This window comes from Montipora capricornis, chromosome 10, assembly GCF_036669925.1.
Source record: "Montipora capricornis isolate CH-2021 chromosome 10, ASM3666992v2, whole genome shotgun sequence".
Taxonomy (NCBI): domain Eukaryota; kingdom Metazoa; phylum Cnidaria; class Anthozoa; order Scleractinia; family Acroporidae; genus Montipora; species Montipora capricornis.
The window spans coordinates 50,340,487-50,357,986 of record NC_090892.1 but is presented as its reverse complement, the minus strand read 5'-3'; the positions used below and the strand labels follow the sequence as shown (position 1 = coordinate 50,357,986).

The 17,500-nt window shown below is 42.1% G+C and overlaps 2 protein-coding genes across 4 annotated transcripts in view; both read left to right on the top strand.

The window, feature by feature from the left end:
- Window positions 1-2,359: 2,359 nt before the first annotated feature.
- Window positions 2,360-17,500, top strand: part of LOC138019946 (protein jagged-1b-like) — a 15,410-nt gene continuing 269 nt past the window's right edge. Inside the window, exons 1-9 of one of the 3 annotated variants that reach the window (XM_068866920.1) lie at window positions 2,370-2,422; window positions 4,008-4,119; window positions 4,208-4,395; window positions 4,687-4,737; window positions 5,176-5,686; window positions 10,093-10,178; window positions 10,524-10,721; window positions 11,010-11,917; window positions 16,724-17,500. The exon at window positions 16,724-17,500 is cut by the window's right edge and continues 269 nt beyond it. In XM_068866920.1, the coding sequence (XP_068723021.1) occupies window positions 5,208-5,686; window positions 10,093-10,178; window positions 10,524-10,721; window positions 11,010-11,917; window positions 16,724-16,960 (1,908 nt within the window). In that variant the 5' untranslated portion in view covers window positions 2,370-2,422; window positions 4,008-4,119; window positions 4,208-4,395; window positions 4,687-4,737; window positions 5,176-5,207 and the 3' untranslated portion in view covers window positions 16,961-17,500. Of the gene's footprint in view, window positions 2,423-4,007; window positions 4,120-4,207; window positions 4,396-4,637; window positions 4,738-5,175; window positions 5,687-10,092; window positions 10,179-10,523; window positions 10,722-11,009; window positions 11,918-16,723 lie in introns of those variants that run through there. The other 2 variants (XM_068866921.1, XM_068866919.1) reach the window with 2 other exon arrangements.
- LOC138019947 (protein jagged-2-like) overlaps window positions 17,359-17,500 on the top strand; it is a 13,095-nt gene continuing 12,953 nt past the window's right edge. The window contains exon 1 of the mRNA XM_068866922.1: window positions 17,359-17,438. The gene's annotated coding sequence lies outside the window, so the exon portion shown is untranslated. The remainder of the gene's footprint in view (window positions 17,439-17,500) is intronic.

Sequence of the window (17,500 nt, the reverse complement as noted above, 5' to 3'; positions counted from 1 at the left end):
TTTTTTAAGGTGACCGCTGACCAGATACTGGTTTTCGATTGGATTGCAGGCTCAACCCAGGTTAATTCACCTAAACATAAGGGAGGCTTCATTTTTCGCGCGCTTTCTGTGCCTCGACGCGGCTACACGGCCATTCTACGTCAACTGTAGTTCTTACACAGTCAACGCTTTTCGTGTTCAGGTGGAAAACGGTTTGGAAAATGTTTTCTTTCTGTATTTTTCGCTGGTTTCAACCCAGTTTGACATATCATGATAGCTCTGGTCCACACTGGAGACTACGCAGTTATTCAAGTCAAGCATCGGAGAGATATAATCTTAAATTAACTAAAATTTTGCCCTTATATTATAAACAAGTAATCGCAACGAGTTCTCGTAAAATTAGGGGGAGATTTCACTAGCTTGTGTTTTCAGAGGTTTGCTTAAAACACCTAAAGGCAATTTAGTGTTGGAGCGGATCTTGTTTGAATTTCGTCCTTTCTTGGTTGCATTACCGTATTTTGCCAATTCTTGTTCCAAGCCAACCTGGCGTGTTTCAATGAAATACATCAAAATGTGAATGATCTCGTTTTCAGAGATAAAGTGGAATAAAGTACATCAGTGAAACTCTTTTTTGACTTTGAACTGACAAAGTTTTTTTTTTATGGTTTCTAATTTTAGCGTGATTCCTATTCGCTGGATATTTACAGTTGACTCTTAAATGGCTTTTTTTCCTTTTCCATTCACTCGCTGAGGGTGTGCTTGTTTTCTTTTAAAACTCGTACGGTTCAACAAAATTTCACTGCCAAACTAGTGAATTCCAAAGTAAATTTCACTCGAAAAACCGATATAACGCACTCATTGCTTTGTGACTCACGCGATATCGGTTTTTAGCATAAAATTTACAATGCAATTCACTGGCTAGGCAATGAATTTTTCTACAGAAGAAAGCAAAGAAAATGATTTAATTATTAAAGCAGCAACCGGAAATATCAAAAAGAGGACAATTCGAAACCTTTTATTTTCACCAACCCCACGGGAAGTAAGATTGAATAACCGGCGAGCTCCGCTTGGCTAAATCTAGTATATTACCAAGATCTGCAGCTGGTATCATGGATCGGCGGCATGAAAGGCATGTCTCCAGGCTCCGCCGCCCCTTGCCTCCCCCAGTCCCTCGCTCGGCTTGCTTCACGCGCCATTTTTTTTTTTTGGCCCACATTCCTTTTCGGTCCATAACCCCAACTGCGGAGCGTGCCCGGGGGGGGGGGACTCCCATATGAAACAGACGGGGATGCTCGTCGTCTCGCTTAGGCGAAAGCATTCGATGATTGTGCCTTTTTATCATTAAAACTCATTGCGTGTCGTATTTTTGTGTTTTTAAACGGTCTCTTTTAGGGGGCAAAATTTGCTTAAGCCACGCCTAGATTGGTCTCCTTTAGGGGTTAAATTCAAAATTTCCGACGAGCATCCCCGTCTGTTTCATATGGGAGTCCCCCCCCCCGGGGGAGCGTGGTCCCAGGCTTTCTAACATCGTTGCATTGCCGTATTTTGCCAATTCTTGTTCCAAGCCAACCTGGCGTGTTTCAGTGAAATACATGAAAATGTGAATGATCTCGGTTTCAGAGATAAAGTGGAATAAAGTACATCAGACACAGCGCTTCAAATTTGAGTGTAATGTAGACCAAAAACTGTAATGCAGACCAAAGCGATGAAATGTTGACCGTAGCGATAGCCAATGAGAGTGCCGCACGAGTACGCCGCGTGATGTTTGCAGCCGCCAGGCGCCAGGTCACGCAAGCTTGGCTCGTTGGCACTTAAGTGACAGCTATAACTAGCAATAAGATTGTCCATCTACGCCATCCATTTATTGTTTGCGTGATCACAGGTAGCCCAAGCTCGATATTTAAGCAGCTCTTTATATGATGACCTTTTCATTGTTACGTGACTCGGGCGATTTGCATATTTATAAGAATTTGTATAGGGAAATAACGATTGTTTCTGTGACCTATGAAAATGAAGCGATTTAAATAAAAATCGTCTTACCTTACTTAAGTTGAGTGTTTTTTCCCCTCCTGTGTGGTCTTTGAGCCGATTTACGGCCATTCCTGTTAGTTTTAGAGGAACCGGTTTGCTCCCTCGATGTATATATATATATATATCGAACTTGGGCTACCTGTGCGTGATGTACGGCTATATTGTAGACTTGTTTTCATTGGAAGTGGAATAACAAATGTGTACTGACAAAATAATTCGTGGATCGCATTTTCAGTGCTTACAACCAAAGGTTTAAGTTAACTGACTGAGTTCCTCGTTATTCGAAAGACCCGAACTTCAGGTTTGGTGCCAAACGATTTTCTGTCACACAACATGCAAGCGTGTCATGGCGTTATGTTTGTTTAAATTAAACTATGTAGACAACATCCAGGGCCAAACTCTCTGACTAGCGGTAAGTTTTCCCGGGTTTCTTTCTCGTAATTTTCACTGTTTACAAGGGGTCTTACTTTTCGTAGTACGAAAACTAAGGTCTTGGGTCTTAGTTTTCGTAACACCCAACTGAATGGCAAATCACAAAACGAAATTGAAACCTTTTTGCCGGGTTTCTCGAGTTGAATGTTTGTCCCCCGGTTAGAATGAAACTGAAAGTCAACTGTTAAGTGAATCATAGAGTTCGAAATAGTTAAAATCCTGACACGAGTAACAAACAGGCAACAATAGAATCGGTTAGAATTGGTTGAGTGGAAACCAGGCAAGTTTTTCCCCGAATTCAATATCTCGGCTTAGCACAAATCCTCTTCCGGTCTCTGGAACACCAGCCTACGGCCCATGCATATCCAAACTACTCTCGTCTCTGCAAAGTCAGGTTTCCATAAATATTTTGTTTGGTGATAACAGATGTGCGTCCAAAAAATGGGCTTAGTATTTTAAGAAATTTGCTATACCTTTTTAAGAAAGCTTATGTAAGAATTCCAAGCTGTCTTTTGTGCTGATATATAAACGGGAAAATGGATGGAGTCGAGATATTCACGGTTGCACTCAACTAATTTAATGTTTTAATTTTTTTCATTGTCGATCTATTATTACTCTTTTGTTTTGTGTGTCAATTATTTAATTATTCTAACCATCAGAATCAATTTTTGAGTTGACTTTCAGTTTCATTTCGACGGCTGGACAAATATTTGACGTTGGCAGACTTCAGTCACCTGTCAGCTGATGAAACCAGAAAGTTTCATTTTCGCTTTGATGCTGTGCCAAAATTCGCAATATATTCTGAGTTGACGGATATTATCTTTGTTGAACCTTCCTCCCTCATTTATTAGACTAAATTTTTGGTGAGACAAATTAAAGGCCCGCATGCTGAAAATTGAAAATCAGCCACTGGCACAGTTGAAACAAAATAACTACAAGCAATTGCAAAAAGAGTTGAGGCACTCACTGTCAAGATCCGTGTCATTCGCAAAGTAAATGTTTTGCTGCGATTCATATACAAGTTTTTGTTCACCTCTGGGTCGTACGGGTCCGTCTAAGAACAGAACTCGACCAAGAGAGCAACTGTTATAGTCCCTGTCCTGATTTAGTAAATTTTCGCGTCCACACTACCGACTTCATCTTTATCCTCTAACGCTTACTTTGAGAATAAAGATGGCGAGCCAAAACACTCTTTGTGCGTGTTGAATCCATTCGGCCATCCTGGCTCGAACTACGACAACAGTCAGGGGACTTGGTTAATATAAACGATGGAAATACAAGAAGAGTGAAGTTCATGCCTAAAATATGTCCGTTCTTCCCCATAACAATTTTCCCGCTCCCTCTAGTGTTAAAGTCGTGGAGTAAAGTATACAATCTCTACTCTTACTTTCTCTAGCCCGGTCGATGTTGTAACTGAGCATTTCTGTGTACGTGACAATATTTTGACACGGAATAAGAGGACTCAAAAGCTTTTACTAAAATCAGTATCTGGGCCAGTACACTCGTAGTCAGTTGTTCTATACTCCGTTTTTTGATACTCAATCCTTTTTTCATACCTACTGTAGATTGCAGTCTGCGTTCTATAACTGCTCCGCGTTTTATACCCAGTCCGCAGTTCCGGTGCACAGCCCACACTTTCGTTTTACTACGACCGATTGTGTGACGAAGGCCTTTCTGGTGAGCCCATGCATACATTCTTTTTAATATTTATCAACCAAAACTGCGCAACCGTTAACCAGTTTACCCGGCATACTCTATTTTTCAGAGATGATTATACAAAGCACTTCCAATACTCATTGCTGATTTTTTGGAGGATTGGTGAGAGTCGAAAAAGATGCACTTCTGGATTAATCATTTGTAAGCAAAGCTTCCCGCACACAAACAATCACATTAAATTACCAAGGGGTTTTCCCTATTACGTCTTCTCGTCGCCTTCTGATCCTTAAAAAACAGGTACGTTTTCACATCTTATCCAACCAAAATATTAATTTTCTGATATGAAGTCAGCAGTTGTTATTTCGTGTAAGTTTACCCTTTCACCGCTCTATTAGTTTGCAAACCGAATACTGAGAGAGAGAAAAAAATTGTGACCAGAAAACAATTTCCAAGAACCAAGGGATGAGACTTAGGGGAATACCCGTGACGTAAGGCATCCGAATTTAAATTTGTTTGCTGCAATTGGTTTCGATAGAATCACATGATGATCATGAGCTTTTCTGCATGCTTAATTTCTTTATTTTCAAGCACCTACCAACATTTTGGAGAAACATTTACAGCTGCCAGCTTATTACAAAGGTGGGTGTGCTTATGAATCAGTTTAGATCTGAATTTAAACCAAAAATTATTTTGGGTTGGTTTTCAGTGCTTTATAACCTTCCGTGTAGCATTGCAATTAAGTTCCCCAATGCTTCGCGACTTCCTCTATAGTCAGACCAAAACCTTCTTGTAATTTGCGGACGTCTAGCCCACAGGAAGCTTGCCTTTGGACTTCTATGCTTCCCAAGAAAGATGGCCACTGAACATACTAGCTTTCAAGTTATTTCAGTTATTTTGGATTCTATGGCAGCTTAGATTTAAATCAGCAAGTAGATGAACAATTTTCCTGTCGAGAAGGAAATCTGAGTTGAGGAGGCGATAGAGAAATGGCAGATATTAATTATGTTTCCTTTTTTAGCTTTCATTTGTAAGGTTATGAGGAATTCTATTCACCTTCTACTTGCTTGGCTGTTTCAGTTAAACATTTGCTTTACCGTTCAGCTGCGCACATGGGAACCACATTGGCTATCTGCTTGGTGGTATTATTTTGTCTGGAGTCGAGCGGTCTCTGCCCACCTGAAACAGAGTGCTTTGGACATGGTACATACAACAGCGAAGCTCAAACGTGTACATGCTTGTCCCTAATTAGAACGGGTCAGTACACAGGCGATTGCTGCGAAAGCATCGGCTGCAAACCAAACGCCACCTGTAAACACGGTTATTGTGGATCGGATGGGTTATCGTGCGAAAAGTGCCAGACAGGATGGAGCGGAGCTGACTGTTCAAACGTTTCGTCTTGCTTTCCTTGGTTCCCTTGTAAACATGGAACGTGCAAGAAATCCAGGAGTAAATGCGACTGTGAACCTGGCTGGGTGGGAGACCTTTGCGATCGATCACTCTGTAAAGTATCATGCAAGTTTGGGTCATGCCCAAATGATCCAATGAAGTGCGAATGCTTCGAAAACTATTTTGGCTCGGCTTGCGAAAGGTAAGAACTGGTTCTGTGCCGTATGTGTCTTGTTGCAATATTTATTGCACACCGTAGTACTCCGCTAGTATAAAAAAAATACGACGGTGCGTTCTAATTTAGACCCATTTTCTGGTGGTCATCATAATGAGAAAAGAAACTAAGACACCCGACATAAAATATGAGACGTTAATATTCAGTGATCCATAATTCTGTTGAGCATATTTTGCTTTAGATTTGAGACCTTGGTTCCGATTCTTGGAACTCCACATTTAATTCCTCTTTCAATTTTCTCGGTATTTACTATTTGTCTGCGTGTCGCTGAGCCAAAAGAGCACCACTTTTTAAGGACAGGATAAAAATATCACCTTTTGGCTTCGAAAACATCTCCAAGTTTTTCGCGGAAATGTTAATATATCCTTAACTCTGTGTTTAATATGGAGCACTGTCGTGGTATTTGGAAAGATTTCTGGCCAAAATTCAAATACTTTTACCGTTTACACATCTTGATCGCATGTTTATCAGGTCCTGTAATATTTCAAGTGAATCTGAACGAAAGGATCACCAACTTTGGGACGTTTGCGCTAATTGTTTATGCGCAACGTTACCGCGCAGGTAACTCCGCTGTAATATGTCACGCATTACTGCAAGCATTCTGGACCTCGTTATAACTAACTTGTCGCATTTTTACGATGAGAACGCTGTTTACACGTTGCCACCTTTGGTTTTTCGAATCACAATGTGGTCATCGTCCGCGCTAAAAGAAGGTCTCCCCGCGTAGGACAGAGCAGGAAAGTAATAACAAGGCGAAACACGCGTACAAGTAGGAAAGCCGAACTCGGCCGGTTCCTCTTAGCCGTCGATTGGTCGATAATGGCTTCCGCCCCTAATTGCGAGGAACGATCGAGATTACTGTGCGAAACTATCACCTCGGCCGGTTCCTCTCAGCCGTCGATTGGTCGATAATGGCTTCCGCCCTTAATTGCGAAGAACGATCGAGATTACCGTCGGTTTGGACAATATCATGCCCGCTGTGCAATCTAGGGTTCATTCCAATGAAACTCGGTGGATTACTCCGGAATTTAATACTTAAATCGCTAAGCGTCAACAGGCGTTTATGTGAAGGGGATATGGATAGCTACCGTCACCTTCGGAACGCAGTCAGTCGGGAGTGGAAAGCTCTTCGCGAGAAATTTTTTGCCTCTAAAGCACAACATATAAAGAATACTAAGCCCACCCAGTGGTGGAGGGAGGTCAAGCGTATCGCTGGGATGTCTCCTGCGTCGGGTTCGGATTGTCTGCGCTCGGCACTTCACGTTGAAGGGTTGGATCATCATCTTCCGGACCGTCATGTTGCAAACGCAATCAACTCTGCGTTTCTGGACCATATGATGACCTTTTCGCCACTTCCTGCTACTCCATCCTTTGAACCGAGCTCGGCGGTGCTAACACTTTCTGAGATCGATGTCTCGTCTGTGCTAAGCAAGTTGAATCCCCGCAAGGCGGCGGGTCCCGACGGTATACCAAGTTGGCTGCTTAAGGTATATGCATTCTTAATTGCAACTTTGCTGAGCAACAGCTGCCTCCTTCTTGGAAACAGACAGATGTGGTCCCCATCTCAAAACAGAAACCTGTTGAAGTCGTCAACAAGCATCTACGGCCCATCTCCCTTACACCAATTATTTCGAAGTCAGCCGAGGAATTCGTGGTATCCGCGTTCGTCGGTCCGGCTGTATTGATAATCATTGATCCGGACCATTTTGGAGCCATACCAAGATCCTCCACGGCTCAAGCTCTGACGTCAATGCTCCACCATTGGACGCGAGCTACAGATGGTACGGGATCCGCAGTCAAGGTGGTCCTGTTTGGCTACCGCAAGGCATTTGTCTGTATCGATCATCAACTACTCACCCGTAAAATCTATAGTTTCAATATCCCCCGGGATGTGGCACGTTGGGTGGTCGACTTCTTGTCGCATCGGTATCAGCGCGTAAAGCTCTCTGCGGACTGTTTCTCTGGGTGGGGCCACGTACCTGCTGACGTACCTCAGGGGACAAAATTGGGGCCGTGGCTCTTCGTGCTCATGTTAAACGATCTAAGAGTTCCCCAGGTTCAAACTTGCTTGCAAACAAGCTGCTGTTAAAGTCGTAGATGATTGGTCTAGAACGCAGAAGATGCAGCTGAACGCTGAGAAATGCAAAGTCATGGGCATCTACTTCAAAGGACACAAATACCATTTCATCCCTCTCATGGTTGATGGCAAGGAATTAGAGACTGTAGACAAGGCTAAGATCCTAGGCGTGACAATTTCTTGTAATCTTAAGTGGAATAACCACGTAAATGAATCCATTACAAAAGCCTTTTCTTTCTCGTCCCCCTAAGGAGAGACCGCGTTCCGCCGGAAGATATAGTTAATTTCTTTTGCACAACTATACGACCTGTTCTGGAATACAGCGCTCAGATATTCCATCTTGCGTTACCCACGGTAACGGTATGAAAAGGGATCAAAAGGCGTGCTTTATCCATTGTCTACCCGGAACTGAGACGCGTTAAGTTATGCGATAATCTGTTTTTGACCATGTCCAATCCCTGTCATAGCTTTTCCTGTTTGCCGCCTGAAAGGCACCATGCGGTTTACAATACGGGACGGTAGCGCGTTTTTAACATGCCACGTTTGCGCACCGACCGTTTCAAGCGCTCGTTTATTCCGGCTATGTGCGCGCGTGCAAATCTAGGACTTTAGCTGAGATAATATTTTTACATTTAGTTTGTTGTTTTGTTATCGTTATATCCTTGTATTGTACAACTCTTCCTGTAAATCATTTACCTTTTCAATATATACCTACATAAATTTATTTGATTGTAAGTAATGCGCTAGTGAAGTTGAGGTTTTAAAACCTTTGCAAAAAGCGTGAACGATAAGTCTTGCACAGCATTGGATCAGAGAAGTTCGTGATCAGTCAAAATTGATTTTTTATAATATTTATGAAAGTAAATTAGACTATTGCGCGACAGATACTCGCGTTGTTTTATCAGTCGTGCAGTAGTCTACTTGACTTTCATAAATATTTTTCAAACAGTGAAAATAACATGGCGACAAAAACGCCGGGGGAAAAATTCCATGCCGGCAAAAGAATGGCACATTTATTTCCAAGTCATCATTAAACGTTAAAAAAGAGTGAGCGGGAGGGTGGAAAAGCTCTGGAAAAGGTAGCTGATCGAGTAGTGGCTGAAAGTTGGAAGACTCAAGGACGAACCGTTGCGTAAATTTACAGTGCGACGCGCCTTACCGTGGCCACCCAGGGTGTGAGAATTTGATTCACAGTCACCCCTCCTTGCAAAGTTCGCACGGTTGTAAGTTGAACACCGTTGCATGGGTTGTTTAGTTGACGTACTTACACCTATTTGCCAAGTTTGTTACCCTACGAACTTAAGTTCAAAATAAATGGATGTTTTTCAAGTTCTTTTCCTTTACTTTCATGGAAATAGAGCAGAAGTGTATTCACTTGAATAGTGCAGACCTGGGAGGAAACATTAAATTTCACAAAAACCACACTCCAGAAGATGAGCATGACGGCAATTGAGAGATATTATACAAAACCCTAACCAAATGAGGATGAAACCTACTTGAAACTTCTTTGCCATGCTCTCTAGCAGTTTATTTTTATAATTTTCGATGCATGAGCAGATGAGGCTACGATGACCGATTTATCGAAATTAAGGAATTTTTCCACTGCCATTTTCTCTGAAACAAAGTCAGTGACCCCCAATTTTTTTTTTTTACATTTTTGGAGTAAGTACTTTCTGACCTAACTCTAAGCGAGAAATGAAGAAAATCAGTTTCACTGGAGGAAGATTTTGGCGCGAGCGTCCTTAAAGCAAGTTGCAACATGATTAAAACTTGAAAACTTTTTGTTGAGATCCATCCGAATGTGGCCTAACTATAAGGCAGGTTTGCATCAATGATCGTACAAACTATAATAGTGCTTAGCATTCGTCTATTCCTGGTCAACTGTCAAAATGATCCGCATGGGCGACCGTACCAAAGCACTTCGTCACAGGCAGCCCAAGCTCAGGGTCAGTTTGCATGCGAGTTCCCCGTGTGGTAGTGGAAAAACGAGCGCAATTGCCGGGGAACGATAAGTCCCCGAGATCGCATCAGATGGGCTTAAGAAGTTGGTACAAGACTACAGCAGGGCATGTTTATTTTATTGCGAAATACTCTTAATTACTTCCGTTTAAAGCAAGTCGGTTAATTTTCAATACAAATCCTTTACACAACACCACGTCACGGTTTTTCGCGTGCAAACTAACCCTGAGCGCTTACATAGGACGCTTAATTGTCATGGAGTTCTTCCCTCCCAAAATCTCTGCTCCGTAAGACATTTTACGAGTTAATAAAAGTTTTTTCGTCTGGCTATTCACAGGTCTATCTGTGCAGACGGATGGGAATGTAAGAACGACGGCTACTGTATAGATCTTCATCATTGTGTTTGTCAACCACACTTTTCAGGTGAGTTGATGTATCCTTCCTCAGGCTTCATAGACGGACCAGATATGCATCGTGTATTTATTCATTGTTTTCTCCAAGATTAGTACTTGATTAAATCAAGGGCGCCTCAACTTGTCAATCGGATGATTAAGTAACACGAGAAATTTGACAGCATACATGCCTTCAAATTAACTTTTTCGCGAAACAAAAAAAAGATTCATTTGATTGTGCTGCAGTTGTGAAGGTTGTGAAGATCTTTTTTAATTCTGTTTGTTGTGAGTTTTTTCTTTGAAGAAAATTTTAGGTTACTATTAGAGAAGAAAAGACATTAATGAAATCTTACCTCACAATCTTGACCTTATGCAGGGCAATACTGTGAGACTGTCAGTGAGTGTAGCGTTCCATGCGACCATGGACGCTGTCCCAATAAACCTGATGTTTGTGAGTGTGAGAGATTCTGGGGACCTCCTGGAAACTGCAGCGAATACCAAGGACCATGTCTTAACTGCTCGTCTCAAGGAGGGACCTGCAAGAAAGGCCCTAACACATGCGAGTGCAATCCAGGTTTGGTCATACTTTTCTTAAATATATTGAAGCTCGGCCTACATCATAATACGAATCCGTTGGCTCTTAACTTAAAACTTAATCAATAGTAAACTGAAAAAATTTCTGAAAATCTCCAAGATATCTACACTAAGAAAACGAGAGACGGAGATGGCAAATTTATGGGCCGTTATGATCTCAAGCGTTCATCTTAATCTTCCCATGTGCTTCCGAACTGATTCCGAACCCAAAAAGAGGCCTTTTAATTACTGGTAGGGATTAAAACTGATGAATGCTGATTTTTGGCAGGATACATGGGTCCACAATGCTCAGTCAAAAAATGTGACGGTTGCGAACATGGACGATGTTATTTGTCCTTGCTTGGCAAATCATGCGCTTGTGACTATGGTTGGGTCAACCAAGGCAAAGTCTCTGGATTTGATCCCACGCACGGACCCTGTACGATGGTCCAGTATTGTGTTGTGCCATGTGTCCATGGTACCTGTCCGAACGATCCCTACATCTGCCATTGTAATCCACCATATGTTGGTACAGAGTGCGATACAATCCAGTGTCCCAAGTGCTGTCCGCCGCAGACTTGCGACTGCAGCAACCCGGACAAAATCCATTGCCACCCAACTTGGCATCATGACTGCTGTCTGGTTAAATCTTGCTTCAGAGGTGACACTCTAGTTCACACTTCTCAGGGTTTGGTACCAATTGAAAATATCAAGGAAGGCGACATGGTGGTGACTAGACACGAAGGCGAGGATCCTTCGGTGACGCACTTACGTCGTGTTGATCAGGTTCGAAAACAGTTCGTGCCAAAGAGAGACTTCGTCGTCTTCCGAATGGGCGACGAAGACATTTGGGTGACGCCCGACCATCCGTTTTTTGAAATGGGAACAGGCTTGTGGATAAGTGCCGCAAACGTAACGACCTCACATTCACTGCAGGTATTGAAAGGCAAAGGAGTGAAACTCCAGGACTACCTGAAGGCCTCTCAGCTGCTTGCTTCAGCCGATGAGGCCAATGACCTCGTGGCCGTGTATGACCTGTCGGTTTACGAGTACGATCGATATTCAGTCGGGAAACAAGGGTTGCTGGTATCTGCGTGCAACTATTCAACCGACCTGGCAGCACGGGATAAACAGGTTTGGGGCGAAAAGGGGTATCCTAACATTGGGAGTGGAAGTGGCAAGACAGAAGAGTTTAAGGTAAGATCTTTCAAGTGAAATTTATATATACCTTTCTTAATTCACGTTGCGGAGCGAGCTAGCAGCAACATAATCTGGACTGAAAGAAAGATGCGAGGAAAATTATGTAAGCTACGACGAATTCTCGAATTCACCACTTTTTCCAGAATGCATCGCGTTCAACCAGAATGCATCGTATTTAACCAGAATGTAATGGTCCACGAACAACCTAAATAAACAACATACATTGATAACGACGTCATGACACCTGTTTGCTTTCGATGACAAAGGTGGTGAGCGCGTCGCTCCTCAACATTACTGTTTACTAACCATTTGTTGATGAGTAGGGCGAAACGTTTTAAATTACATTTACCTTCTTTCTGAAGACAATTTAGACCTCTGAAAGATTTGTGAATTTTTTGTGAATCACACCATTCCCTTTAATTTCTGGCAGACCGTGAATTCTGACATGTACATGTAAACTCTGAGCTTGGTATGTCATCGCATGGCGTCAAACTCGTAGAATGGTTAGAAATACTACGATGAAACCGTCAAACACTTTATTTTCAAATGTGCTGCTATTCATGCATTTTAACCGCAACTGACTTAAGTTAAACTTGCAAGGTGCTACAAGCTCTAGCATTAGAATATCACACCTCACGATTGACGCATCCACGACCATATTCTGCAGACATTTGTTGATGAGTACCAGGCCAGATTTTGGCTTTCAATCTCGTTGCTAACTTCTTTCCAACCAGCCCAACAAAATAATGTTTGCAATCAAAGTTGTTGGACTATTTTCTTCAAAAGTGTTTGTATCGCAAGAAAATAAATTTGAGAATCATTTCTTTTCACTTTCAAATTTCTTGGGTGCCACCATCTTGAATAATTGTGATGTGTTTCGGTTGCCCTTATTGTTTTCACGCAAAAAGCGTTTGTTTTGAAACAACATGGCAACTGTGACACGTCACAACTATTCAAGATGGCTGCATACGGGAAATTTGAAACTCCATAGCAAGCGTTTTTTAAATTCATTTTTTTCGGAGACAAACGCTTTCATTGGAAAAAGTTAGGCCAATTTTGTTTGTGAACATTGTTCCGTGTGGGTAGTGGTGTACCGATCATCGATTTTAATCGATCACTGATCGAAAATCTTTAAGTGACGCAACAATCGATTATGGATTATGACAATCAATTATCGCGAACAAATCGATAATCCAACGTTTTTTAATGTTTTCCAAGACTCGGCGAAACACGCTCGAGCCATGCTAGGTTTTGCATTTTGTTCACGTTTGATAGTGCATATTTCATACGGGAAAAAAAAACTTACCTTGATGGTTCTCTTATTATTCTAATTATTCTAAATTAGTAGCTGGCCGTAAAATACGTTTTTGGATCTACTTAGTGCGATCAGAAAGGTAACAAGAGTAGGTGAAAGCACAACAGATGCAAACAGCTTGCGAAGATCAAGTTGGTTCCCAGGGTCCTCTCTTTGTTGTCTCGTTTTCATGTCGTTCACAACAAACTTGTACACAAGATTAGTGAAACATTAGCCTGCGAGCAGGCTCTTTTGTAAGGGTTGTGCGAGCGGCGAATCCGCGAGAGGATCGGGGCGGGAAAAAGAGAGCCTGCTTGCAAGCCACCCCCTTTTTAATAGGCCTTATTCACGATAGCCGCCATGTTGGTTTTCAAATTGTCATGCAAATTAGCCATGTGTTATGCGGGGGCAAACATTGGAGAAAAGGTAAATTGCAGAAAATCGGCTCGTCGAAATATTGAAATGACATTGCTAAAAGTCCATTTTAGTATTTAGAATTAAGTACCTTTTATAATAATTTTATATCTTTTGATTGCTTTTGACAGTTTGACTTTCTACTTCGTTATCTGCTCATTTTTCACTAAAAAAAAAATCGAAGTAACTTGTGTAGTCAGTCTATTTTACTGCTTAGGTGATAAACATTCAATGAACGTGAAACAAATCATCTGTGTGGCCAAAATGTTAGTTATAACCTCTCGAACTTGTGTTGTTTGCCCCCTCAGAAGTGTGTAGCTAATTTGCACGATAATAGCAAATCCAACATGGCGGCCATCGTGAATAAGGTCTATTCTCTGCGTTCGTCCAAGAACGCATTATTCTGATTGGTCAAAAGTGGCATGGGACGACAAGCCGCCAAAGCCGCCTATGATCCTACGATAACAAGGAAATATTTCATTAGACTTCGGCGGCGTTTGAGGCAACTGTTATGGAAGCTTTTTGCGAGCTCTCTTATAAAATCTAGTCGGCCAATGCAGCTAAAGAAAGAACAGAAAAAAAAATCAGTAAATTGCCTACTTGAAGAGAGGGACATATCCGCAGTGATGCCGACTGATTATGGATTATGGATTATAGATTATCTTTCAACTGTTCTGTATTATAGTAAAACTCAAAAGGCTATCGGAAGTTATTTGCCCACTGGCTAGCCTAATGCAAGGCCAAGTCGGGGAGGGAAATTCGCGGGGCCTTAACTGTAGTGCTCTATGACGTGAAAGAATTTTTTTTGCAGTCTTCCGCTCACATCGGCGGAGCAAGCGCTCGACAGTCTAGTGCTAGTGACATCAAACGGATGTTACAGTGCGACGCGCCCTACCGTGGCTCCTAACAAAGTTTGTTGACACTTATTGTTGATTCTATTGGCTGGTTATTTGACACATGTCACATTCCAAGGGGCGGAATTCAAAAAGGGGTGGCATGTCTTGCAAGCATCATTCATCAGTCAATCCCAGCAGGGCCCCCCCCCCCCCCCCCCGGGCTAAGCCCCGGGCATTAGCTTTTTTTAAATGGGCAAATTCTCCGGGGTGGGGACACATAAGCTGTGTAAATGCCCCGGGGTGGGGACGAAGAAAGAGGGCAAATGCCCAGCCCCTGGGATCGTCGCCTTCCAATAGGCGCCTGTATTCGCAGGCTACTTTGTCTGTCAAGAATCAAGACATCTTAAATGATCTTTCATCGCATTTTACGCTCGCAAGATCTGTCTTGAAGATCGCATCATTTTAATTCGCAACCCTTCAGTGTTTCATATAACTCCGCTTTCATGAATTTAAAAATTGCTAGGCTAGTTTTGATTGCGAAATGCGAAGTAGTCGTGTTTACGCAGTCTTCACGTCAGTGATTGTTTTGTGATATTAGTTCACCTTGTCGCTTTTATATATTCATATGCTTACAAGTAAAAATGAAGAAATACCTAAAATTGAGAAAACATACCTTTAAAAACATCCACAAGTTTTTCGAGTCCGTGAAGGACAAGCCAGTCTTTAACGAAGGCCTCGTCTTTTCCGATAAACTCTTCCATGCTAATTCGAAAACACGTGTGTCAAATGCCCGGGGGTCGCCCCGGGGTAGGCTAATGGCCATCCCCCGGGCCTCGATAAAATTGCGAATGCCCCACCCCCGGGACTGACAACTTTAGCAAATGCCACGCGGTTGCCCGGGGGGGGGGGGGGGGGAAATGGGCACCGCTGGAGTTGATTGATGCATTAAGCAGGCTCTTTTTTCCCTGCCCCAATCCTCTCGCAGGCTAGTGAAACAATTTTTTTTTAATCGATAGATTTTCCGATTATAATCGATGATCGATCAGTTGGGTCAAGACGATTTCCATCACTATCTGTGTCTCAAAGTTATTTTCTTTTTTAGTTGAGCTTCCCTTTAAAAGTTCATATTTCGGACATAATGGCAAGATCACCAGACAAAAAAATAATCTTTTGTTTCTGTTTTTGTTTTTGTCAGTAACGTGAATTACAGAAAAATTCTAGTAAAGAAAGGGTTGAATAGTAGTAGTAACTCGTTTAATTTGAAAAAAAAAAAAAACCAGCATCGCAGTCCAAAGACAATAGGTATATACAGGAAAATAAAAGTCTGACATATATAATAATATTAAAACTAATTACAATGCCGACGTTACATTTCTGGGCATAGTGTACAATGTTCTCATGATAAACATGGTAGTAAACTGCCATACTTCCATTCCCTCAACACTGGAAACTAAATTCAATACACCGTTGCTAAGGTTACGAATGATAAATGATAGCACTGTCTACAAAACGTACCGTAGCATTCTTATCTATTAGACTAGTAATAGTTTTCACTACATCTGCGCCGCCTACGATAGTATGAAAGGTAGTTGAGAAACGTTTAAAAAAATATTTATTTGTGAGTGCTTGAACCGCCGACGTATGTATGAGCTGCCGACAGTGTTCCCGGTCACACTTCACTGAATTCAATTCAGTTGAATACAAATATGATGCTTATTTTCTGCGTGACACTGTCACGCAGAAAACAAACATGCATCATATTTGTGTTCGATTTTATTTCTTGGACTCCAGATCGTCGATAATTGATAAATATGCATTTTACTTCTATTCTAAAGCCGTATTTAGTCTAGACTTAAAAGCAAAAGCAAAAAAATTAACGTCTGTTAAAGTGTGTGTGTGTTTGTGTGTGTGTGTGAGAATACTGCGCGTGCCATCGCATGACACTGCCCCTTAAAGCTCTTGTAGACTGCCAGCAGTCCCTTTTTCGTCACTCGAGCCACATGATCTGTGTTTTGCTAGGCAATGTACAGTGTAGATAAACGAACCAGAGAGGCTTGGGAATGGGGGAGAGATGCTTTCAGAACTTACCGTTGGGAAAGATAGGAGTTTTGACGGGAAGGCCCTACCCCAGGCCCAAACTTTAGTTATTTGCGTCCGACGTAGGGAATTACCTAATCATTTATCCGTTATTAAATTTTCAGTTTTTTTAGAGTCTTTTTAATAATTGGGATTGTCATTCATCACTTTATCATTTTATAGGCCAAGGCGGAGGGTGACTTGGTTCAGGCAGAAGAGGAGTTCGATTCCAGCAGTGAAGAGGATCACTCGGACACAAACCAATCAGGCCTGAGCTCGGCTGCAGTTATTGGGGGTACCCTGGGTATCGTCTGTCTGTTGCTTGTGTCTATTTTGTTGATAAGGAGTTACTGCAATAAAGCAAACAGCCGCAAGGGACAGGATCTGGATCCTCTGATTGCCAGCACGTCTCAGATATAGAGAGAGCAGAGCTTCCCTGCCAAAACGTGCCTTAAGTGCACGCAACGGCATCCAGGATTATCCTGCTATTAGAATATTGTCTTAAGTTTGTTTTCGTTGAAGCGTTAGTTATTTATGTTCTATTTTCGTTTGATGTCGTTAAAGGGAGTTGTCTCAGTACTTTTAGACGCGCTTTCTTTTGTAATTAAAGCACAAAAACTAAACGAAATAAGTGAACAGTTTTTAAGTTCATAGGTCCTAAGTTCATAGGTCCTAAGTCCTAAGTTCATAGGTCCTAAACCCCCCCCCCCCCCCCCCCCCGGGATTTTGCCTTGTGTTTTGTGGTCAGAGTCTAATCGCGGGTAAGCCCATGGCAAACTCAAGTGATAAGCACGGGTTTTGAAATGTGAAACTAGTCTATTCCCTAGTTGACTGCGACAGTTATATAGTGTTCTTCTGTTCCTCGGGGGAGTTACGCAGCATTCATCTTATTTTAAAGGTAAATTTGTTTCCGAGTTTCGTAGTTCAATCTTGAAGCTAAAATCTTAATATCCACACGGT